This window comes from Lutjanus erythropterus, chromosome 7 (genome assembly GCF_056507025.1).
Source record: "Lutjanus erythropterus isolate fLutEry1 chromosome 7, fLutEry1.hap2, whole genome shotgun sequence".
NCBI lineage: Eukaryota > Metazoa > Chordata > Actinopteri > Lutjaniformes > Lutjanidae > Lutjanus > Lutjanus erythropterus.
In genome coordinates this window covers 22,287,337-22,314,076 of record NC_139323.1, presented here as the reverse complement: position 1 = coordinate 22,314,076, position 26,740 = coordinate 22,287,337, and the positions used below count along the sequence as shown (strand labels likewise).

The 26,740-nt window shown below is 40.3% G+C and overlaps 1 protein-coding gene across 1 annotated transcript in view; it reads right to left on the bottom strand.

The window, feature by feature from the left end:
* Positions 1–26,740, bottom strand: part of ptprsa (protein tyrosine phosphatase receptor type Sa) — a 309,811-nt gene that overhangs the window by 177,756 nt on the left and 105,315 nt on the right. The window contains 2 exon segments of the mRNA XM_084723307.1: positions 248–368; positions 370–471. Coding sequence (XP_084579433.1) covers positions 248–368; positions 370–471 — 223 coding nt within the window.

Below are 26,740 nucleotides of genomic sequence, written 5' to 3'. Positions count from 1 at the left end.
TTATCAACAGCTTGAAATACAAGCCTTTATACACTCGCCCAAAGCAAACTGAAGAGGACAGAAGCAAAATGTAGCTGAAGGAAATGTTCACCAATGCTTTGTTAACTTGCCATCCACCATCTTTCTGAAATATTCCCTGTCTCTAACCCTGCGTAGCAGACATGAATGTTGAGCCTCTAAAGGGCACTACCCAGGAAAGCTGAGAAGTTATCAGCAGCAGCGTGGCTGGTCATGTCTTGATACTTACCTAAGGCGTGGGAGCCGGTGAGCAGCAGTGATAGCAGCAGTGTGGTGACAGGCAGCAGGAGTGGCAAGGAGAGGCGTGGGGCACCGCTGGTGGCCATCTTGGCTCCAGTAGGGAAGGGGGGGGCAGGGAGGGGTGGGGCGGGACTGATCTTTGACCTGGCTGGAGAGCCGAGGCCCCGGCTGCGCAAGGAAGGTTGGGGTCTTCACGCAGGACGGCTTGGCACTCTGCAAAAAGGACAGAAGAATGCTTTGTTATGAACTATTAATGGGTTTGTTCACCTTCATACTGTTGTTTCATGCAACCCGGATCCACAACTGACCCCTCCGGTCCCATTCCTCTTGGAACCTTGGGTCAACTTTGCCCTTTGCCATTTCCTGTACTTATATGAGCTGTGTGCAAGACTCTTTTATGCTGAAAAGAAAGCCAAATTTTAAGGATGGTTAAAGGATGTTGCTGGAGGACCTGTGAAAGCTACATATAGGCCTACAGGCTAGTCACATCTTAAATTAGTTAGGCCCTGATGTTAGAAAAACATAAGCTAAGTGGCTACTTAATCTAGGCTACATAGCTGGCTAATTAGCTAGCATTTTGAGAAGGATCTATTTGAGTCATCACAGCATACAAGACAAGCTCACTTTATTACAATACACACCCACTTCACTACACGACAAAACCCACATAAGATAACTTATGGGATTAACAAAGGTATTTGAACTCAAACCACAATATTTTCCTAAACTTAGCTGTTTTTGTGCCTAAACCTACCCATGTAGTTTGGTGGCTAAACGTAATCTAACTGTGACCGTTTTGGGGGTGTGTCTTGTAGTAGGGGTGTCCTGTATTACCGTGTACCCTCAGTTAGACCTACCTTCATACCTAGCTAATTTTCAAGCTAATCTACATCAGTCATTTGCTAGTTAGTTATATTTGGTAGCTAAAGTTAGCAAGACGCTAGCTAACTAGCAAGCTGATCTACATCAATCATTAGCTAGCCTGTTAACTAACCAGTTAGCTAACTTAAGATGCGATTGTGTGTGTGTCACTTTTACAGGTGCCTGGGCAACATTTTTTACCCATCTCAAATTCTGGTTTTCTTTTAAACATATAAAAGCCAACATATAGCACATTGTACAGGAAACAGTAAAGGAAAAAGTTGACCCAGGTTTCGCTAGCTACCAAGTTTGCACAACTGTTATGGGAGCACAGACCTCTTAACCATCTGGGATCAGATCACAATACATTTTCTACAGTTGACACAACATGAAAACACCCCATTGACATACAGAAAATTACTACTTAGGACTCACATACTGTGACAGGGAAAGACCCCAATATCATAGTTTGATTGTCGCAACAGTTTCAGATGGGAAAAAAAACACCTAAATAAAATGGAGCCAAACTATAGGTTACTTTTGAGCATTTGACAGGATGCTTATAGCCAGAGACACTTTCAATGAAAAGGTGACGGTCCCACCCACATCTACAGGACAAGACTTGTCATACGCACACTGGGCCACTCTGCTGCACACTTCACAACCGCTCCTTGTGGCTGACACATAAATGGAAGGATGATAATAGTGTGTCGGTGACACTACTGAAAGCAGAGTGTCAACTCCAAACCCTGTAACCTCCCCGTCTTGCAACCAGTGTCTTCTCACATCCCTTAATTAGCAGGGGAGTCACTGTTTTCTTTCTTTGCTTTTTTGCCACCTAATCGCCTGATCTCGTCGTTATTTGCTTATCTCATTGCCTTGTAATTACACAGGCACCCAATGATATTCCAGGCACCGTCTCTTTGTTTTAGTCAAATTGCCATTAATCCCCCAAGCTACACAAAGGGACTGGGGACGCCCCCACCACACACGCACGCACACGCACACACACACACACACACACACACACACACACACACACACACACACACACACACCCTATTTCCCTCATTGATATGTCTGATGCAACACAGAGCCACCACCAAGTGGTTATACATACACTTTAATTAAGAAGACGTGAATAAAGGGAGAAAGAATAAGTAGTGAGACAGATCCATGATATGAATGTAATGAGTTTGTCAATTTCTTTTTAAATTTTTTTTTTTGGCCAAGTACGCTGTTCAGCTGAGAGCCATATCAACAGCATCTTACAGCAAGAACGGTGGGCAGGTACACCGTAAAAAATCATACAGGAATCTTTTCTCATGAACCTGACGTAACATACAGCTTTTACTGATTCAATTTAATTAAACTAAACTACAGTATTTTCAGAACACTTCAAATTGTAGAAACATGACTTCCACTAGCTTGAGCCTTTTGACTTAAAATGATTAACTGAAGGAACGTACTATATAGAGTTCAATCAACTCATCAAATTAAGTTTCTAAAGAAATATGATCAGCATATTAACAGACTTCCCAGCATGCATTGTTTCAGAGTTAAAGCTCGAGTGAGTGTGAAATAAAGAACTGACTTTTCAAAATGAGAAAATGAAAGAGAAAATCAAATTTCTGTCTGTTTGACTGAAGAGTTCAACTTAATATCTTAAGCTGATTGATCATGTTTTCTCAAGTACAACTGAATTATGATCAAATTTATTTGACTTGAAAATGAATGAATGAACAAAAATCACCTTAATTGTCTTTTCAAATTCAGTCATGTTAAAATTTTATGCTTACCCCTACACTTACTTTTCAGAGTTAAAATAGATAGTTTTTTTTTTTTTTAAACAGTGTCGAGCTCTGAAATCAAGTTGTAAATGTGAAACTGTCCATTCTCAGAGGACCCAGATCACAGCTGAGGTTCAAGTCTTGGTGTCAGCGAGCATCTGCCCTGCTTTAGTGTCCTTGTGCAAGACAGTGAACTCCTCCCAGCTCCAGGGATGCTACAGCTGAGCCTACATGAGGGCGACTCTTTAGAAGTGAGATTAATTACCTGCACACTGGGTGGTTAACGGGGTTCTATACACTGTAGCACAAACCGTGCAGACAGTGTGCAGTTTGTCGTTGATGCCCTGAAGCAACTTTTTGTCCGGGTATCTTAAAGGTTAAAGACAATATTCTGTCAACAACAGTTTTGATCCATGAAACAGCCACTTTCAAACTGTCCGTGAGCAATTCATAAAACCTTACCTGCTTACTCGCTGCAAGTTGCTTTTGACAAGTGTCAGTGGCTGAAATATGAACTGAATGTACTTCAAAAACAGCAGAACTGACTGACAGTTACAATATCTATCATTCAGACACAATCAGAATCAGAGGCACACAGGCTAAGACAAAGTGGCAGACAACTTTACATGTTAACTGTACCAGTGGGATGGAAGGATACAGAGTTAAAATACATAAACTACACTGCATAAATTAAAAAAAGGCAACTCACTGCTACAGACTGAACTGAGATCAGACTATTAAGATAATTGAGATAATTAGTTTTCTTATTAAGATCAACTTAAATCTTAGTTTTAGTGACCTAGAAAAACAATTGTTGTAAACTCATTGAGGTCAAAATGAATAATGGTCAATAATTTAATATTTTCAACTGCACCCAGTAATGAAAAATCAGGTTCACAGCTCCAGCTCACTGTGAACAATCTTTTGGAGGCATCTAAAACACAACAATTCAAGTTCATCGAAATAAGAAAAGTAAAGGATCATAACAAAACATTACAGTATGGCTAAACTTTGTTTAGTTAGGTTTGAGTTTAATTCAAAACTCAAAAATCTAGTGAAGGCAGTATGAATTTTAAAAGCAGGATCAGAGATTCTCCCTCTATTCATTTCTGCCCACTCTCACTTTCTTGTGTGTATCTGAATAAAAAAAAAAAAACTAAACCACTTCTAGGACGACAGGGCTTCAGTTACGATATCTTGCAGCTGCACGTTCCATACGCGTTTTTTGATCAACTGTCGCTGTCCACTGTTGCTATGGTTATTTAGCAGCTCGGACCATAAGTAAGCCAGTGTTTCACACAACTGCACCTACGTTTGCACAACATAACGCTTTGGTAACATGGCAAAAACACAAAATATGGCCATTATATCACACTTGACACCATGTAGATTATTTTTTTAAAGAAGAATTTGAAAAGGTAAATGACAGTTGTCTGAATCAAATTCTAACCTTAAAACTGAAAGTCAAATGAGATCATGGATTTTAAGAATCATGACACTTCTAATAATTGTTTAAAAAAAAACGTTTTCATAATATATTATTTCCAGTAGAAATGGGGGCCACATTGACTCGCCCACTATCATCGCCTACAACAGTTTACATTATCTTAATTCAATCAAATGTTAAGAAAAAAATTCCCCTTATGCACAAATTATGAGCGATTATGTCAACCATGTCGAGCTGCTAAATTGTCAGAGGGGTTGAAAGGTCAGTGCATGCAGGGCTGTGTTTGTGACTGTGGCCTTGTGAGAGGCAGCTAACCACAGCTAATTGCAGTGTAACCAAGCACCTCAGACAGCAGGCGTATACAAGCGCCCCACCCTCCACAGCTACTGGTCCAGACTCTCCTACTGGCTAGACAGACAAATCCAGCAGCAGCAGGCACACTTAAAATAAAAGCCACAAACACATACAGCAAAACCCATATATTAAATTAAAGCACAAATACAGCGCACAGCTCCCGGACTCTAAACACACATTTTCTTCAAACAGAGAAATTCAAGAACATTTGACACATGCGCACTCATAAAAACACAAAGGGAGAGATCAACAATAGGTCTTTTGTGGCAACGCCGTGCCAAAAAGGAGTGGGTGTCTTTCAGAAGCCCAGCTCATCTTTCAACACAATACTATACACACACGACCAACATGCACATCCTTGCTTGTTTTGTTTTTTTCCCCCTTTTTTTCTTGGCCTGGAGGGCTGCTGATGTCATTGGTGAGAACTGAGGGAAACACAGAAACATAAACAGAGAGAATAGGGGAGTATCAAATTGTGTAGGGGACCTGTGAAGCCTCGATTGTTCAGATTGTAAACATCGGTGTAGGTATAGGGAATCTAGCCATGCCTGTAGGGAATTACTCTATCTATGCTCGCAAGATGCCCAGGTTATGATTTATGGCCCTCCCTTTAGGGCACGGCTTTCTATCTCTACCTTTGGTTGCTATACAAACTTCACAACACAATTACAACAGCTATTGTTGTTGAAAGGCCTTGCCTAACATAACCTAAGGCCATGTGTGGGCTCCACTTTAACCACAGACACAGTCTGCTCTGCTCATTGCTTCCTTCTTTTATCAACTGTAAATGGAGGCTAGAGAATAAATACAGACCTTTAGACAGAAAGATACATACATGCCTACACATATTCTTTATTAAAGCCAGAGGGATTAGGGAGGCTAAAAGCAAACTTTTTACAGCAACAGCAAATGCGACTCTAAGCAGAGGTGCCAATACATCCCTAAAGCAGTCCTTCACTCAAGACATGATATGGAAAGCACAGCATGTTTCTCATGCTATTAGCACCTCCATGGGAAAACCTGTCAACTCTTGCTAAAAGCATTCATCCCCCTAGAAATGGGCAGAGAGTATTTAGCATTCTGGCAATGCTAGGTGAGAGGCCAATCGATTGATAAACCCTCACCATTACCTTGGCTGCCTCGGCATTATAGGCTGTGATCGAGAGGAAACTGCTAATGGTCGTGTTTTGCACATTCCAGTGAGATTTAATGAATGCAACAATTTACTAATTTCTTTAGGAAATCAGGGTAATTAGCAACAGTTAGTGATTGTTGAACTTGAATAGGAGGAGGACTGAAAAATTAAAAGCACATCTTTTTCACTTCCCACCGCTAGCAAGAGTAGCTGGGCTGTATGGCCTAAAAATTTATATTATGGTATATCTGTTTTTTCTTAAAATTTCAATAAAAGGGGTAAAACACTAGCATGGAAACTGCAGCTTCAGCTATTACTGTACTGTTATTACTGGAACACATTACACACCGTATAGAGGTATTTTAAAAACATTTAACATGCAAAACTAGAATAATAACTAGGGACAAAAAATACAGAAACTTTTCTCAGGTATATCTATTATTACTGCCCCTTGTAACCGCTGCTGTCCAACATAATTTGCAGATTATCATTTCTGCTCATTGCCAGCAAACTGAGAGCTCTACTGGTCAGCACGGTATAAAGGTGTAGACAAAATTCATACCATAGGGCAAATTCATACCAGCGTACTTTCAATACTATTTATACCATTCACCTCTGGTTAACACTGGATGCTAACCCATCAAAAAAAAAATTGGTGACCTATTGGACTAAGTAACAAAGAGTAAATTATTGTCACCAGCAATGTTGCGACGGTGGAGATACATCTTCAATCCTATAACCTAAGGCCATCTAACCCTCAAACGAATAATAATGATGGCAGTAATGGACCTGAACAACTACTCTCAGTTGTCCTGTAGTAAAGTACATAACTTGCAACCCCAGTGCAGCTGCTACACAAAGGCTAATGTTAGCGTAAATAGTTCTGTTATATGGCAGCAAGTTGAGCATATTTTTTCTCGAAACTGGTTCATCAAAACAGAATTAAAAGGTAAGTGAATAATACTTTCATCAAGTAGAGCGCCAATTAAATGCTCATGTTGCTGAGTGTTTGCAAATATGTTGCCTAAGTGATAAACTCTTATATTTGTAGCGTTTATAATATTTTTAGGAGGCCCTCTAGTTCAAATTAAAATATTTAACATTTAACACTGAAAACAGCTTTAAAAATTAATGCAAAGGAATGCAATGAAATAGGCTAAGTGCTTCTCATTTTTTGTTTCAAACTGACAACCTTCCTGTGATAAAATCTGTTCCTTCATTGCGGGTTATGCCCGCTGATGGGAAATGAATATAACTTTTTTCCCCTTTGAAAATTGGCCATCACTCCAGATATTAACCAGTAGCCAGGCTTCTGTAATTACAGCCAAAATGGAGGCACAATTTCCACTGAGTGGCGGCAGTCACTGACTATCAGGGACTCTCACTTTGACATGGTCAAGCTTTAAATTCAGCTCGTTTCCCCATGCAATATTGATACTAATGCATTTGATTACTTAGATTGAGAAAGGCAGCGGAGGGAAGGGGTGATGGGAATTTGCGCCATAAGCATGAAATGAGAGCAGGAGCAGTAGATATAAAACTACATGGACATGCACACCTACACACATGCCACAATGGACCAGACAAAATTAAAAATTAAGGCGTGAATCCTACAAAGGGAATGAAGGTGCAGGTATATGCCTGATTTTCTCAAGAAGAGACCAGTGACTTCAGGACACCAAGATATTTCCATCCACTCAGACACACTGTATTGTTACAAACAGTCAAACACACACACGAACACAAACACACACACTGTAAAGATGCATTCATGAGGAGAAAAACAACTACTTATCACCTGGTGGACCACATTAATAATCTCTTTTACGAGGTGAACAGCAAGCTCACTTCACACAGACAGTTAAAAAAGACCTCAGTTTGGTTGGGCTTGATGATCAAAACGGAGTGTTTGATGTCTAGAGCATCAAAAAGAATAATATTTTCTGTGTTTGTGTAGTTCCAAAAAAGTTGGACTTTCCACAGGAATATGCTTTTCATGCATTGTTTGGTGTCTTGAGTTTGTGTATCGACATATAATCAACATCTAATTTTTGGCTCCAGGACTCTGACAGGCCCTGTTTACAATGACTGCCTGCTGCAGCCTGGGAGGGATGGTGTTAGTTCCAGGGGTGGGTTTTGCCCCCTACCTCATGGGGAACTTGGGAAGGTAGTGGCTTAGAAAAAAGTTTTAAGGTTTCCTTTTTTAGAAAATCCAACAAAATTTTCAATGTGTTAACTCACATGCTACAAACCTAAAAAAAATCTCCTTAATGACTGCACATTTTAATAATGACTACCAAAAAAACAATAACATTGAATTGTCTAGTATTTGCTAAATGTTATAACAAGATAGCCTAATCACAATTGTATATAATCAGGCTGTGTAATGCTAGTAGCTCAATGTGGCCTCTGCAGAGATAAAGTTCAGTCTACCCACAACAAGCTGCCCACCTCTGGTTGAGTTTGACACAAGAAACTGAACCTTCTACAACTAACAGCTAATGTGAATACAATGTTGAGCCAGACCTAGCCTATTATTTTCCATAAAGGACATGCAGGGCATGTGAAATGAGCTGAAGCCTGTATGGGTTAATTTTCTTCAAACGGAGGCGTTATTTCCAACAAGGGCCACTAATGACATAACAGCAATGTTCTTGCTTTATATCTCCCACAACAACAGCCTGACCAAGGTCTTAATTACTCTAAAATACCACTAATGTTACAGTTATGCCCCTTACTTTGGCAATTTTGAACTCTTAGCCTCTGAATTAAATAAGTTAGTGACTACTTGAGGAAGATATGTTGTTGTAAGATATGTGAATTTGGGAAAGTTATCCCCAAGGTCAGAAAACAGAGAATATCTTTTCACCAACTTGCTACCTTTCTAGTAAAAGCTAACGGCTAATACAAAATATCGGACGTAGCTACATCACAGCATTATGTTCCAGACAAAAAGAAAAATGCACATCTGTCCCTGCTAACGTTATCATTAGGCGGTTAATGCTGTGCTAGCCACATTATATAAAATCTGTATTATCATACCAGTAACCACAAATAAACTTATGGATATATATCAAAACAAAACTTACTGAGGTGTAGACTGCTTGCTTTTCATGTTAGCATTTGTTACATTGGTTTATCTTTCACCCAGCAGCACCAACAGCTTTAGCTTTAGCTAACCACTAACTGTTAGCCGCTAGTTGAGCGCCGTGCGCCTGCAGCTGCGAGAAAAGGTGAAACCTGAAGATTCAAATGGGGGAGTATAAGAGTATGAGAGCAGCAGATGACTTAAGTATAGCTCTTAACATGCTTGGTTGTTACAAATAATGTCATGCTGTTTTGGTTAATAGATAAAAAATGGCTAACATAATGTTACCTGCTACTGGTAGCCAGGTAGAGTAGCTATAGAGTTCTGTCTGACCTTTCAAAACTGCACAACAGTGCTTATTGTGCTGTGTAATGGCATGCAATTTTCCACAACATTTCAGGCGAACAACACTCGCTCCCATCCCCACATCTCTGATACAAACAGTAGCAAGCTGATACAGGTGCGCTAACTTGATTCATTCAAGAAAAGGATATGCTCCTCACACAATGCAGCGTTTCCCCACAAACGGTACAGTATATGTGGTAAAAACAGTCTGAACCTCACTTAAAATGAGAAATATGTCTCTCGGACAATATTGTGCAGATTTGAAAGTGTTTTGGTTAACATAAAATCTGCCAGGGAATCAAGTTTTTTATTAAAAAGAAATAAAGAATGAGGCTGATAGAGTAGCTGTTTGTCATGAAAATAAGTCAATTGTGCTGTTTTCTATTGGAGGAGGAAAAAAAAAATACAAATTTTTGAGCGAATACTGCCTTTTTCATGGCCATCTCTAAACTCTGCTATCTGCTGTTTATGTTCAGCCTTCAGCCGCCGTCTCTCCCACTGCAGTCTCTCACATTAGATGAAGTTTTTATGCATCAGCCCCGAGTTACAGGCTTTTACTTCAACCAGTTTACTGTCTTTCATTGATTCCTACCCCACAGAATACCAACAACACAACAATGTAACAGCGGGTCCATTGTATCAGTTTGTGGGCTATGTGTTTGTGTGTTATTATTCATATGTGCTGCGTTTCATATGTGTTGTTGTTTGCGCATTTATGCCATCCATGTCCATGTGTGTTGTGTGCACATATTTACTAGTATGTATTTACACATGTATGAGCTTTGTATGTATATTTAAGTGTGCATAAATATGTAGATAAGCCTATAGTGCTTTATACTTGTAGTAGGTGTATTTACATACAGGTGATTTTGTATTCATCTGTTGTTTCTTTGCAGTTTTATGTGTGCATTTGGTGTTTAAGTGTGTAATAATTTAGTGTGAACCGATATAATTTATTTGTTTGTGTGTAGTTGTTTGTCTTTGTAAGAAGCAGAGGTATGCCCAGACACACATACACACACCTCAACCTCAGCTATAAAACAAGTCTACAGCAACCATCTGTTTTTCACCATGCTGAAATCTTAACGGTATTGATTCCATGTGTCATTGGTGAGTTTTTCCTTCCCTCTCACACTCCCTCACTCACTGCACCTTTTCAGCTTTCTGCATCTGAATATCGGCTACATCAAAAGGCAAAATCCACCACGAGGAGAAAAAAAAGGGAAAACCCAAACCAGCTAGGTGAGAGACATATGGGCGTATGTGTGTGGATGTGAGGGAAGGTGTGTTTGGCTTCTAAATATATCCCCCTGATCAAACTAGGCGTCCTTCAAATCCTCCATCTCTGTTTTCTTCTTCTCCATCTAACCCCCTCCTCTCCTCTCCCCTCCCCTCCCTCATTCCCTCCCGCTCCTTCCCCTCCCCCCTCGAACTCATGCATACTAAACTATGCTTGCATTGCAGATGTTTGGTAGGGAATCACATGAATTTGCATGGAACTGCAGGACTATTATGTAAATGCCCCAGTGTGTATCTACCTCCCAGCTTCACTCTTTCGTTGCCATCCTCTCCATCCTGAGAGATGCGTGTCAGAGAATTTGAAACAAGGTGCCATGGGTGTTGTTAACCACCCCAGTGGAAGGAGCAAAACTTGCACAAGAAAAATATTCATATGTTTTGAAAGAGACGGTCTGTAACATTAAAATTTTAAGCATTTGGGTTTGACTTACTTTATATGCAATGGTAGAATAAACCTCACTCAACATTATCATGCAACAGGTAGTAGGATGTGCAGAGATCAGTGTCAAGTGTTCAGACAACAAATGTGACAACTATTTCTGTGAGCCTGCAACTCTGATATATTAGGTACAAAAATCAGAGCCAAGGGAAGAACCAGTCATTAAATATAGCAGCGTACAGGATGTTCAAGAAACACAAAGATGCGTGCGTTCGCAAAGATACTAATATCCAGAGACAACAAAATCAAACAAATGACAATGCGTCACCCTGAATACAACTGCAGCTGATTTATACCTGCACAATAAGGTAATCAAAAGTATCAATACTTCAGCTGAAGTAATTTCAGGTCAATACCACAATTAAAAACAATACAATACTAACCTTTGATAAAATAAATGTAAAGCCAGAAAAAAGAAAGGATCTTAGTGCAAACATAGGTTAACTGATCAGTTAGTTGTCAACTAACTGATCGATTGACTGTTTTGTGTTATTTTTCAAGGGAAAAAAAATCTGATGTAATTTTCTCAAATGTGAATATTTCCTGGTGTCTTCAGTCCTATATGAAAGTAATTTAAGTAAATATCTTTGGGTTGTGGCCATATCATCTGAGGACATTATTTTAGGATTTGAGATTGATTAATTGAGAAAATGATCATTGGATTAACTGATGATTAAAACAATTGTTAGCACAGTTGCAGCACTACTAGCAGCATGGCAAACCCATTACTTTTTGAGGACCAGTACGGTGCAGGTTATTTTCAAAATAATCATAAAAATGCTCCTATTGTCTGTATTTAGGACATTTATTTCTTTTTTCTGTGGTATTGAAAGAGGTATTGAGCATTTCTTTTAATATTTGTACTGTAGTAAGTTAAAATTTCTGGTATTGTGACAATTGAACTACAAAACACACTCCAGAGCATAATATATGTGAAATATATTTTCTGTTATTGCAATACATGAGCACTTTTTTTTTGACTAAAGTGAAGGTTGTTTGCATACGGGAGAACTGCACTGCCGTGACCTCATTAAGGGGATTGCAGAACACCCTGCCCTGGCAACGTCTCCTTAGAGTAGTAGCTTTCCCATGAGCCTTTGCCCTCAACTGTTCCCAACCTCCCGGACCTAGAAATGGTGCCTGACACCTCACCTGACACCCTGTGTCGGCCATCTGCTGTCCCCCCGGGAGCACCGTAACCTTCTCTGGGATCTTATGAGCTCCAGTTTGCCTTATAAAAGAGATTTTATTGCAAAGAACTGCTGAAAATCATGTGAAGTTTATTTCCAAAACTTAGCTGTTGCCAACTTTTCTTCGAAGTATTGAACTTTAAGGGTCACTCTTTAAGTTGTAAGTCAGACAAAACAGATCCAAAATTGTTCTTTTTAAAGCTCAGAATCATCAGTGCATTGTGATTTTTGTCTGATCAATGTTCATATCTTTTTGGAAAAAAGATACACTGTTGTGTCTGACTGCTTATAAAAAGGAACTAGAGGTTTACAAAAAGATTTGAGACCAAATTACCAGAAGCCCATTGAATCTTCCACCTTTTGTTTTTCTCCAGGTGTTGCCCTGAGTTCGATCGGCAGGAAATGGGTTTACTCCGAACATTATGAGGCTGCACTGTCCTTCCAATAAACACCCAGGGCTGTGAGGCTTTTAGCTGAAATCCACCTCGGTCGAGGTTGAGTGCACAGCAGCAAGCATCAGGGTCGTGCAGCGGGGGCGAACGGATTGGCAGCTGGGAGGCTCGGGCGGCAAGCTGACCTCCTAAATGCGGACTTTATTGCACAGCCATTTTGTTTACCACTGAGGGGTGACACACTATCTGTCTCCGGTGTAACCTCGCCATACTGCGATGCCACAAGTTGGCAGACAAAATCCACACACACACACCAGACGCACACACAAAGAGGAACACTTGTTTTTATTTTCTGCCTCTCCTGCTCTGTCGGACTGGCTGCCAAGCAATGTAAAAGCCAAAGGTTACAGGTGGCACTGTCTGTGATGGCCACACAGAGCTACATATTATATATAGGGGAGGCATTTAATTATAGGACACAGTACAGGTCACAGTTGGAAGCTGGAGAAGGGAGGTGAGACAGGGTGTGAGACAGTCCTTGACAATGAAGGGGCAGTTGGTTGGGTGTATGTGTGTGTGTGTGTGTGTGTGCAATAGAGACTGTGCTGGTTAGGAGAACTGGGAAAAGGAGGGGTGACACCAGTTTCTGGCTCTCTGCCAACAGAGTCAGACAAGCATCACACCAACTGGCCAGAGGCTTAAACGCCCTTTAAAATTTACCACAGGAGGGGGGGGAAGAAGTTTTTGAAGGGCGGCTGGGACAGTTGAGGAAGAACGCTTCATATTCATTCTAGAAATGGGATGCGGATGGAGGGGAAATGAGATTATTCTAAGTGATCGAGGAGGAGGCGGAGGAGGAAAAGACTGGCAGACCAGGGTGTTTAGAAAATGTCTCCAAAACTCCTCTGTGTAATTGGCAGGGCTCAGCGTGCAACATTTGCTGTGTGGTTTGAGAAGTTTCATTTCCAAAATGAGATACATAGCATTTGAAAAAAAAATGTGACACCTACACAACAAAATGACTGCTGGCATGATAACAAAATTCACAACTGAGTGAAACTGGAGCTATCTTTGGCCCTTTGCTTTAAAAAGTTAAAATCAAAATGAAAAATCTTCTTTCATACAGACAGTGTGAATCTTTTTTTTTTTAAACAAAAGTGTGGTGTAAAAAAAAAAGTCTGTGTATAACACAGCCCACATACTACCTCTTTACGTTGGCATAGATATTCAGAGTCAAAAGTTACCTCAAATGCTGCCATTAAATACACCGTGACATGTTGACAGAGATTTATTTTCACTGACAAATTAAAGACGAACGTCATTTCCAATACTTTACTTCCAATAATTGGGATTTTAACTAACTAACTTTGTCATTTCCTGTGGTCACTATTGGCTAGACCGCTAAACTGCCCCCCGCGACTATTGGTGTTACTGCTGTGTTTCACCTGTGTACTCCATATCCATCAGCTTTCAGAAAATGTGCACAAATATGAACAAAACAAACGCCAAAGAACAGACAAAAGCCCAATATGGCAGACCATTAGAGAAGAATAGTCTACCAGAGAGCCATCGAGGGCACGTGACGGTTTAGAGTGTTTCTTTTTAGATGCTGGAGGTCAAGAAATTGCTGTAAATGCCAGAAATGAAACCTGGATTCAGTGAAAATAATCCTCTGTTGTGCAGCTACAGGTCACACAGTGTTGGGTCTGACAGTGAGGCCTTTGCTCTACAGGTCAGAGTTAATGATGGATAACTACACGCTTTTCTCTGAGAAATGCCATCAACACTTGGAGTCTTGAGAAACTGTCTAAACAGCTAAATTAACATTTTTTTCAAAACAAGGTTTTGTAGAAATGTTTATTTTCACTTATTTTTGTAGATGCTTTAATTAAACAGTCAACTTTTATTATTTTTTTCACTTTTTTGATTCAAATATTTAAGTTTTCACTGTGTGCTATGAGGAGACAAAAAATGCTCAACTTCTGAATAAAAAATATTGACTTGCATTTTAATTTGATGGCTTTGTTTTAAGTGAGCAGTGCTGCCACAAATATTTTAGATTTTGATTCAGTCCAGTTTTTTTTTTGAGTTTTAAGTCAATGTATTTGAGTTAAGGGCAACTGAGAGATTTATAACAATAAAGTTTACTGAACATGAAGTGATTTTCAGAATTAAAATTATTCAATTCTAATAACTTATTCATATTTTTATAAGTAGGGTGGATGAAAATTCAGTTGCACACTAACTTTTAAAACTAACTCCAAATTTTTAAACACCGGTAACCTCCAATTTTTGACTTTATGAACTCAACAAACTGTAGCAACTGATTGCCTCATTTTTTTGGAGTACTGCTAACTAATTTGGTTACAATGTATGTCTTTTCAATTTACTTTCTGAATTCATTAAAAAACAGCTAGGGCCGTGAGTCAGCTGCATTATTCTGGTGCACTTTGTGTCTTTTCTAACTCAGGATTCAAAATGCAGTTCTCACCTGCTATGACAGTGATCATTCAGTTAAATGTAATATGAGGCTGCAACCTTTGTTGAAGCAAGGCTGCTTTTTCAGGGTTTTTATCTAAGGCTCCTTTTGTCCCAGCAGCTTTCTGATTAATCCTGTATGTCTCAAGAGTAGAGAAGAGAGAGAGAGCTACATACAAACGTGTGCATTCACGTAAAAAGCCACACCGATGTAAGAACACACACTCTCAAACTCTATTGGCTCTGGTGATAACAAATCCTCTCTTCATCAAGGGTGGTCATCTTTTTCAGGCTCCTTTTTTCAGGGAATTAATTGAAAATGGAGTTAATCCTGGTAATTTGCTTCTGAAACTGGGCCAAAGCCCATCAGCTGGCTAAGTAGTGTTTAGTAACCTCGCTGTGGTAGCCAGAGTTTCTGCGATTGAATTTTTTCCATGTGTGATTAGGGAAGGTGTGTTTTAATTTGCACTTCTTCGCGCTATTATCTGATTATTGACTAAAGGAGGGAGTGAACATGAAAATTATTGATCTCCACCACAAATTTAGATTCCCACCACCATCAAGCCTGCAGGTGCTGAAGCTTCACTCAACATACAGGTACTCTCACTGCTGCCACTTGGGATTAAGCAGCTTACACATAATATTTTAGTTAGTATGTATCTGCACTAATTTTCAAAATGACATTAAATTGCTGCATTTTCATTATGCTTGATTAAAGTGACTGGGTCTGATTATATGGTTCACATACAAGAAAGTAGATAAACACGCTACCATAGCAATTAGTGTTGTGCAAGTGTGTGTAGAAGGCTGTGTTTAGATCCTGTTTGGGCTGGAGGTTCGGGGTGTGCCTGCGCCCCTGTCAATCACACAGCATTGTAAAGAGCAGAGACAGATGGCGAGGTCGACCCACACTCTGTCTTTCTGCCTGTCAGTCCTCCCATCACAGTCCCACCACCAGCGCTCCAACACTGAAAGCCTGGAAAAGACAACTGTTTTTTTTACAGCCTTTAAAAAGACCTGAGAAACAGACAGCAGCAAATGTGACATTTTGACTCGGGACTTTCTACAGAAAACCACGGCCAGGCTTTCCAATATGGTGCAGTATGGTACACCCAGACAATCAAAGAGAAAAAGAAAGAAAAAACAAACACTGATTTTATACAAAATAACAAAGGCAAGTCAATATACACTTTCTTGCAAACAAAGTGATATGGGGGAGAATCAAAATTCTGCACGTACATTGCAGTTAAGCACCTAAACAGAAACTAATCCCAGTCTGGCAGTGGTGAAGGCTTCAAATGCTAAAAGAGAAAAACTGGTTGGTGGGATAAGACTGCCACAACTGACCCTTCCTTAGTCCTGCCCCCTTTTGCTCTGTGCTCCAATAACAATTGAGCAAATTTGCCTTGTTCAACTTTCTCCTTTCCTGTTTCCTGTACTATGTTCTAGGCTCATCTATGTTGAAAAGAAAGCCAAATATTTCAGAAGAAGATTCTGGGGGACCTGTAAAAGCCAAATAGTTGCATCTTAAGTTAGCTAATGTCAGCATAACACTAACAAAATATGATATAACATAACAGCTGACTGGATAGCTCACAATTTATGCAGATTAGCTCAGTAGTTAGGTGGAATTTTGCTACAGAGAACAACACTAGCTAACTAGCTAGCTAATTATTGATTATTAGCTAGTGCATAAGTGGCTCTTACAGATCCCCAACAACATCTTTTAAACATCTTCAAAATATGTTTTTTTTTTTTCTTTCAACTTAGACAAGCCTAGCACATAGCATATCTAAGTACAACAAACCAGAAATTAAAAAGTTGACAGAGACTCCAAAAGAGGCAGGACCTAAGAAGAGTCAGTTAGCTCTGATCTAGCTTCCAACGTACTGAAAATCCTAACAAGGTTGCTAACAGTCCCAACGTAAACCAGCTATTATCTTTTCCTTTGCTAGGACTTAGCCTTTTTTATGTCAGGGCTTGCCTCCCCATCAGATACATGTTACCACAGACACTATTTTGCAAGGGCACTGTCGCTTCATCCTGGGCTTTGCACGGCCTGAAACTCAAGAAAGAAAGGTTTAAAGAAATACAAATAAGCTAGAGTGCTTCCATTCCCATTCCAAAACGAACTGTGCTACAAAGAAGTGTGGCAATATGTCTGGCTATGATAGACTACCACAATAGGTTGCCATGTGAGGGTACAAAATTATTGATTTCAAAATAAATTTGAACTGAAGTGAAGTGAATAATAGACCAAAAGAGGAACTACACATGCAGACCATTTCAGTAATTGCTCAGGACTGAAAAATGCAAAGGGAAAATCCTGTCCGTGTTTCTAGATAACCATCAGACAGCCAAGTATGAAAAGTCCCATGTCCTTTGGCCGAACGTTGAGGCTCAAGCCGCCTCATGTGACCTGTTGAGCATTCAGCAAAAGGGGGGTTTCAGTGGGAGGTACTAATGTGGCATGATCCATATTAATGTATCCCTCCACAATAAATTATAGAAACACAGAGGCAGTGTTGTGAACTGCCTTATTTTCCTCCCACCCACTAGAATAAAGAGTTGTTTGTGCGGCAGACAGAAGGTTATTGTGACCTTTTCACTCTGAACAATGACTCTCCACCGTTGCCATCCTCTAAAACCCCCACAACACCATGTTACTTTGTGTGCCGTCGACTTGAGAATGAATTTCAGAGGGCCCAGGGAGGGAGAAGAGTTGGGGAGGGGAAGTGTTGAGGTCAAAGGTGAGAGGTCAGACAGCTGGTAAACCTCTTTAAATCTTCTTTTTTCACCACAAATTCCTTCACAGTAGGGGAGCGCTAACTATAGCCATCCATCCCTGCCTGATTTAACTTTGTGCATGCGAGTGTGAGGTTTTCTTAAACCCTATATGTGTGTATATGAGTCACACTCATACTATGGCATGCATATAAAATGTAATATTTTAGGGACACTGCAGAACACAAAAGCAAATTTATTCTGCGGTATTCAAAACAGCAACACCCCAGCAATGATGGGGTGGGTGGGGGGTACTGGGTTTGTTTGTTTTTCTGCCTGCAGTACCCACGCTGATTTTAAGTGGTGGTAGAGTGGGTGGGGGGGCTTTTAAGTCCTGCAACTAATGCATAAACAAGACCCCTTTTCTCTCTGTCTCTCTGTCTTTTATTTTCTCTGTGTGTTTGTCATTTTACCACTTTGCACACCCATGCTGTGTGTATTGTTGTGCTGTGTGCCACGCTGCATGGAGTGAGGGGGGGAGAGGGAGGGATGGCTCTGCTCTCCAGTTATAACTTTAAAAGGAATGTGACACGCTTAAGCCATGGACACATACTTGTATGCATGCAATCATGCACATATGTACACACAGGCTGTCTGAGGGCCAGGGGCTCTATGCTGTGGGGCATCTGTGCGCCAAAAGTTGTGATGCATTTATAGTGAAACCATTCCAATCCCTTGTTATATTAAAATTGTTATATTCTGTGATTTAAAGTACAACAACTGCTATATTTTTGTAATAAAAACACATAGGGAACTATATACTACTTAACTTTTTAGTATGACACAGAAGCTAACTAATTTTATTGCATGTAGGGCAGCCTATATGGCACTGCATTGTGTTTTTCTCCACTGGAAAGGTACCAGCAGGCACTTTGTTCTCTGGAGGACATGGTCATGTTATGTTCTTTGGAAGGGCACAGAAGACAGCAGCGGCTGAAGAGGTGAAAAGAAATAGAAAAGGAGACAAAAAAGAAAGAGAAAAAGTGCTTGTTTACATACATAATTACAAAAATCTCAAAGTTAGAAAGAAAACACAAGAGACAGGGGAGACCACACCCTGGCTCCTTTAAACACAATCACACACACACAAGGATACCAGACGAAACCACATCCAGAGCGGATGAGTCTGATCAAGGATGACGAAGCCGTGGCAGGGATGGGCTGGGGGTGGTGGGGTCTGAGATGGGGGGGTTAAAGACTTAATGGAGACAGATGAATGTATCATATTGGCCCCAGACAAGGCTGTGGAGCCACTGCCAGACATAGAGACCCGAAGAACAATGAGTACTCAGAGAGACGGAGGGACAGCAGAAAGTCTTGAGAGTTCTGCAAAATCAGTGCTTCATGCCCCAGTTTGGGCAGTGAGCACTTAGCTCAAGAGCACTTTGGCAGTGATGGGTGGGTACTATAATTCCTGCTGTCCTTGAATCAGCAGCTCACAGCTCAAACAGACCCTCCTGTCTCAGGTTTAAACCACAAACCTTTCAGTTGCAGTGATTTTCCCTACGCCGGCCAGAGAAAACTGACAGAATCTTGGCCCACGACTCTGCATGGGCTGTAAGAAGCCCCTAAGATACACCAGAGATGTTTTACTATTGTAATCCAGTTATGGATTACAATGTTTTTACAACATAATCCATAACCAGGCTCAAGCTTGGTCTTAGTTTCATGTCAAGTCTCAAGGCAGATTTTCTATTGTTTTGGACGTGTCTGATAGGGTTTCGGCTTGGACTTCTTGTCTTGGTTTTGGCCACTGGTGTCGCCCAGATCTCCCCAGTCTACATTCTCATCTTGTGAATCTTCCTTGAGGAGCTATCAGGAGGTAAACACAAAACTGTGGACGGTGCCAAGTCACAGCCGGTTCCCAAGAGAAGAAGACTCAAAATGATTTCTTTCATTGTTTTTAGCACACCCAGTGGCCATTTTCCATGGTGTGTCTTTGCCAAAGGATAACCGTCACTGGCCAAATATCCTCCTTTATGGTGATTTTATGCAGAAAGTTTGCAATGGTAATACTTAGCTCGCAATATTGTTCCCCCTGACACCTGGTTTTCTTCTTTTTACATTTTTTTTTCTATGAATTCAGTCTGACAAGAGGCTGCAGGATCACCTGGATTTGGAGGAACACATTTGTGTGCAATCTGATCTACATTGAAGTACATGAGCCCAATTTAAATTAAGTTAGCATTTGGCTTATTACTTCAGAAGTTACCACTGGTGAATTTCTGAGTCCTAGTTAAATGCTAGTTCATAAACCAAATGACCAAGTACACACTGTACAAAAAAATCATACAGGACTTTAGTGCCATCGACTCTTCTGCTCTGCACAACTTTTATTTATTCAAATTAAATAAACTTCTTCTTCTTTTAGTTAACAATTTGTTTTTTTTACAGTGTAAGTATTGTTGTAAACCAAAAGAAATAATTAAAATTCAAGTTTGGTGGGCTCTTGTCTCCCTGACTTGTTATTTTGTCCTTTTAACTTTTGTAAGCATAATTTTGTTAAACATTTCACTGATTAGTTAGACCTAGACCATTTTTTCTGCACTGTTCTGTCTTTGAAAACATGCCTGTGACTAAATGCTATATAGAAAAATGAGCTTGAACTTGTTTAGCATGCCCTCCATTCCTTCAACCAGGATCAGGAACACAGTGAAATCAGTCGATGCAGTGTTGCGCGAGAGGTGGAATGAAAACATGCACAATCTCAGGTTTCTGAAGCACATGATGGAGGCTTTGCAACAAAGTGACAAAAGGCTTATTGGCAGTACTAAACCAGAACATCAGGGAGGGAGATGTAAAAACACAGTTGGGAAACATTAAGGAGTTCAATCGACACAAACACCAGGGCAATTAATCGTGGGAAAAGAGCGACAGTGAAGAAAAATGGTGAAGAAGCATAAAAAGATGACATCCATGCCAGGCTGCCGTACCACCAAGCTGCTCATCTTCTTGGCGCCAGGCGAAGGGGCTGGCTTTCATTCAACCAGGAGGCCCGTTTTTTTTCCCCCTGCTTTTATGTTTCTTTTTGTTTTCGTTATTCACCATAAGAGTTGTGTACAACTCGTTCGCTTGTTCGCTTCGCATATTTGGATCGCCCTCACTCGCCGTTTTTTATTGGATTGGAAAAGATGGCTGGTTTTTCCAAAGCCTCCAGGCCTTGAAATGCATGCAGGCTGGAATCCAAAGCCCCTAATCACAGCTAAGGGAATAGGCTGACTGGAGAGTCACGATTCGTAGCGAGGGAGGAATGGAGGAAGAGAGGAGGGAAGGAGCGAAGAAGAAGAAGTGAAAATGAAGAGAGGAGGAATGGGAGTGAGAAGGAAGTGGCTATCTTGAAGAACAACATGTTTTTAGGCAACTGGCTAGACAGTGTGAGCCAATAAACCATGGACACTATAGCTCTTGATTATACATACAGTAACTAGGGCCTGATTTAAAGGGATAGTACAGATAAGTTGAAGTGTGGTTTTATTGATAGTCAGTCAATATTAGTGTACAATAAGTGTATGCTATATTTAGAAATATTACCACAATATTACCTTGTCATCAGAAAGCCTTTTTGACGGGAAACCGCTGTTATACAAGGCAAATAACTACACTCCACAAATCAACCAAACTTCATAAGCAAAATCAGGGAGTTGCTGGTCTACCACTACCTTGATCAGTTACTTTGTTTGTGTTATTTCGTGACTTTGATGTTTTAAAATGATAGCTCTGGTTCACAAAAGTCACACACAACACAAACAAACTCAACAGACTGAGGCAGTGGTGGACCACAACTTTTGTGCTGGGCAAGGTAAAAATTGGTTGGTTTGGAAAGACTGATATCTACTATCAGACAGCCTTTTCTGAATGGAAACCGCTGTCATGTAAGTCAAAGTAAAGCCATGAAAATATTTTAAACATAGCTTAGACTTAAAATGACATTGATTTTTTTAGGTGGACCTTTTTGATTAAAATTAAGTGGCAAAAACACCTTTCATTGCCGACCCCGTCCACAGCAGTTCATTGCTCATTACTCCACCAGGCTTCCTCATACAGTCCCACTTCTGATAATCCAAACTACCCCTTTAAGGCCAAGTTTGGTGGAACGTCATGGAGTGTGTATTGTGTGTACGCTTCAGTTTGAGTGCATTTGTTCTCTTCGTGTGTGACTTAACATCTGCCTGTGACAAGTCTACACAGAGTGTGTGAGGCAGTGTGTCAGTGTATATGTATGTACAGTACAGTATATGCGTGTAAGATATGTGTGTGTGTGTGTGTGTGTGTGTGTGTGTTTGTGGCCTGCCACTCCGGTACACCTCAAGCTGTTCGGCTGTCGTCAAGCTCGCTCAGCAAGAAGCAGGCTGCTCCATCTGGTCAGCCCACCCCTCCTCTGTCTTCTCTAGAGACACAGTGTGTACAAGTGTGTGTTGTCTATGTGTGCACCAGCCTGGGTTTTACTATCACGTGCACTAATGTGAATACCCACACATGCAAAAAAAGTGTGTATATTCTCTGGGTTATGTAATGTGCCTGGAATACCTATCCACTTATCTCTTGTACACACACACACACACACACACACAGCAGCTTAACAGGTACTACAAAATTAATCAGTATTCTATTACCCTTTCATCCCTCATTTCAGCCCTGTGTTTGCTGGCATGATAGCAGAAAAGCCTCTGAGGTAAATTAGACACAATGACACAAAATCAGCTGCTCGAGAGTCAACAAGACAAAGCCCAAAACCCACGGGCCCACGGCACGCTTGTATATGTCGAAATCACGGCTTGTTCTCAGCTCAGTAATACATAATTTGTGTGCAGCAGAATTGGGTGATAAAGCTTAAAATAACATCTCAATATTTTAAAATGTTTAGAGATAAGATATACTGCATATATAGAAATGTATGCAATTTTCTGAAATAGCTTTACAAAGGCATTTGTCTAATCAGAAACATTATGTGCATTTTGTATAGTATATACTATATTCCCCATTCTTGTTCCTATTCTTGAAAGTGATTCTATATCATATATTGTTTTTTTTTATCTTGTTCAGCTAAATTCAAGTCACAACGCTAACAGGTCCAATCATATTTTCTAGTGTGTGTGTACTGAATGTGCATATGTATACCCTTGATTACGGCATCTATATGTATAGAAGTGCATTCAAATAAAATCAAGGCTCAAGAGAGAGACCAAAACCCACAGAGACAGACAGGCAGGGGTAGAGGAAAAAATGTTTATGTTTTCTTCCAGATTTATGATGATAATGATGTTTGTCATTGTTATCATACTATTATTTTATTCTCAAGAGGGTGTCAAAAAGACTAAATAAGTGAGAATGAGTGTTTTTCTTGCTAGTTTCATCCACCTGAAGCCAATTAAGACTTTTAAAAGCATGGTGCATTACTTTGTTAATGAAATGATAGCATGTGACAGATTCATCCTTATTTTAGAGATTCTACACAACAAAGTTCAGGAAGTTATTTCACATAAATAAACTATGCTTATAGAGTTTTGCAGCAAAATGTCTCATTTGGTGAATGCTTCGTGTCCCAGATATCCAATCTGGGGATGGCTTGAGTGTATGGCAAGTGTGTGTGTTTGTCACTAACAAGGTCCCATGAGGTTGTCATAGTCACCTGGGCATTGCAGCATAGCTCGTAGCCAGGTCAACTCATGAATGAACCCAGAGCAACAACAGCAATATACAGCATTTTCCACCAGAGTGACAGTGTGTGTGTGTGTGTGTGTGTGTGTGTGTGTGTGTGTGTGTGTGTGTGTGTGTGTGTGTGTGTGTGTGTGTGTGTGTGTGGCTGGCTACTTCAGAGCTGTAGTGCAGCTGGCTGCCATCTCCCTGCACCATGGAAATGTGAACCAGCTGCTTTCTCTTCCCTCATCATCCTCAGCAGATAACACAGAGGCTATTGTGGCCCCAACACACACACACACACACACACACACACACACACACACACACAGCAAACTACAACTTTCTCTCTCTTCTCTTTCATTACCTTATCTTCTTTCCATCATTCATTTGTTTTCACCACTCTCTCTTTCTCTCCATGTTTGGATTGCTGCCAATAGTCATTTAGTATTTTCTAGTATTTATTTATCCTTAAAGTAATAATCGGACACATTTACAAATGAAGTAATTTGTGTTTTGCTACTCTCACAAACTGACAGAGATTCAAATATAGCTCTTGCCGTCTACTACTTCAGGGAGAAGTAATGTATTTGATGTCTCTGGTTTGTTTTTGGAGCCATCTTGTCTCGTCTCATGTTGAGGGGAACTTGTTTTGGTGGAACATTTGCACATGGGGAGGTGAGCCCTGGCATTAAAATGTCTATATCACCGCAAAAGAAAAGGTAACAGCTGCCAACTTATTTATATTCTTACTGGTCGCAACATTTTCAATGTGTAGGTTGCTACCTCAGAGGTTGTTTTTGTTTCCCAGGGACTTTGAAAATGCAGATAGCAGATTGACGCAATGCCTGTAGAGTACATTCAACAGCAATATACAGCGTTTTCATCTTGTCTAAAAAGATGGTATGGATATTTTTCTTACTGCAATGAAAAGCAACTTTAAAAAGCAGCATTATGGAAGGATGCCGTCGTAGCATTGCTCCTGTGAAGGAACAGGGCTGTGCATAACGTGTAAGTAAGAGAGAGCAAGCAGCAGATTGAGAGTGACATTATTTCTAGCGGAGCAGAGGAGAAGTTTAATGATAAGTTGTCAGTCTGGCAGTAAATGTACAGTCCAGGTTACAGCGTGTCAGTTAATAAATGATGCGGCTTCTTAAGACCAAAATAAGTCTTGACTGTTATTTCCCGACTGCTGGAAAAGTGAAGGGAATTCTTCCAGGAGCTAAGCTGAGCAGGAAAGGCTAAAAATAATGGTACATTTGTACCTACAACGTTAGCTCCAGTGCAATAGTATCCCTTTCAGAAACTTTGTAATCCAGCCTTGGACTGCAGGGTTTTTTTGGAGACATAAGAAAAAAATAAAATAAATCTATAATAATAGATCCAGCACTCTATGTCTTCTTTGATTATGCGTCTATTACAGTTGTTGTTGTTGTAAGCATGTTGTTAGCCTTTCACTGACAAGCCTGTTATGTCAACCAATAAGAGGCTGTGTTCCTGTCTGACCAGCCAGTCAGAGGTTGTGTTCAATCATTAGTTGTGTGGCTGTAGTTCTTTCATCCTATAACAACGTCCTTAATAGATATTAACTTGCTCCAAATCAAACCAAACAAATGAGTTCATGTAAGTATGTGAATACTTACCACAGCTTTGAATCACAATGAGCAGCAGTTAAGACAACACAAAGAAACTAGGAAAAAATGTATTGATTGCCACTTTGAGCCCCAAAGAAAGCAAAACACACTCCACCCAATTAATATATGCTGGAGGGTGTCAGCAGGTTTCTATAAGTGTCAATTTCTGTACCTTGACGTGGCCTTCAAGAAATACTATTTAAATCACAATCGAAGAAAAAGGTGTGAACACCTGCTGCAGTTTTGGATGTACATAAACAGCAGAGGCTGTTTCCCACAAAACAAGTGGGAAAGCAACCACTCATGTGACATTTTAAATAAATGATATTTTATTCATAGTTTAATCAGGCACTGGCAGTAATGTGCTTGATTTTCTCCACAAACATGTTGTTTTGTTTGATGCAGTAATGTAGCAAGTACACCTCAGGCTTTTCTCTTTCATGTTTACGCTCCTCTGATTTTTCCCCCATATTTTTCTATAAATGTTGTCATTCAATCTCCTCTCCTGCTCTGCATGCCCTCCCTTAATTCCTTTGACAATCACTTGTTTTCTTTAGTTTTTTCAACTTCCCCTGCTGCTTTCCATCCTCATCTTTCTCTCCCCTTCCTCTCATCGTAACATCACTCATCTGCCTGCTTTTTCTCTTGTTTGTTCTACTTCTCTCCCTCCGTCCACCCGCTGTCTGCCAAGCTTCCTCTGCTCTCTGCGAGCAGGGGAAGAGAACAAAATAACAACATGGTGACTGGTCTTCACACAGTAATGCTAACGGTTTCAGGGTCAGAATAGACACACACAGTTGCATCTTTAAGGCTGAGTAAAAAAGACACACACCGCAGGAACAAACACACAGGCTGCAAACAGTCGTGAAACAGACAGATCAGTGCTAAATTCAAACAGCGATTCCTTCAACAAGCGTTTCGATGACAGGGAGGTGCCCTCGTCATCATCATTAAATGGAATAAAGTCTGTTGTTTGGCCCCCACGCAGTACTGAAGAGGTGGGAAGGCGGGTGGGATGGTGGGTGAAGGGGTGGGGAGCGATCAAATGACACCCTGACATTTGAGTCCGAAACAAACGAATCGATCATGATTAAATTATTCATCTGTCTGTTTACCATGGAAATGGAGGGGCTTTAGGGGAGAAGGGAGGGAGAGGGAGAGTTATAAAGACACCACGGGTCAGGAAAAAGTGGGAAGGTGCCAACAGCTCCTATCTAAAATTCCTGTTCTAATCTTCAAATAATGATCTGCTGTATTGAATAGAGTTTGCAGTAGCTGTATCTATTTTTAGGCAATTCGTTTCTATCGTTTCAAAATATTATTCCTATAATAATCCTACAAGTGTGTTCCAGTGGTATTCAATAATGAATTGTAGCAGCCTGGTTTATAGTTTTTACCTCCTAAGGTACATCCTCAGATATATCCAATTCTCCGACACTGATGTGATATCCCCCCAAATAAAAAAAAAGCTATTTTAGGGTCACAGAAAATGTTATATGTTGTTTTAGGAGGATTAAGCTGCAACAAATTAATTTTAAATGTAGAAATGACTGAAAACAGTTAATCAATTACCAAAACAGCTGCAAATAATTAAGTAGTTGACAACTGA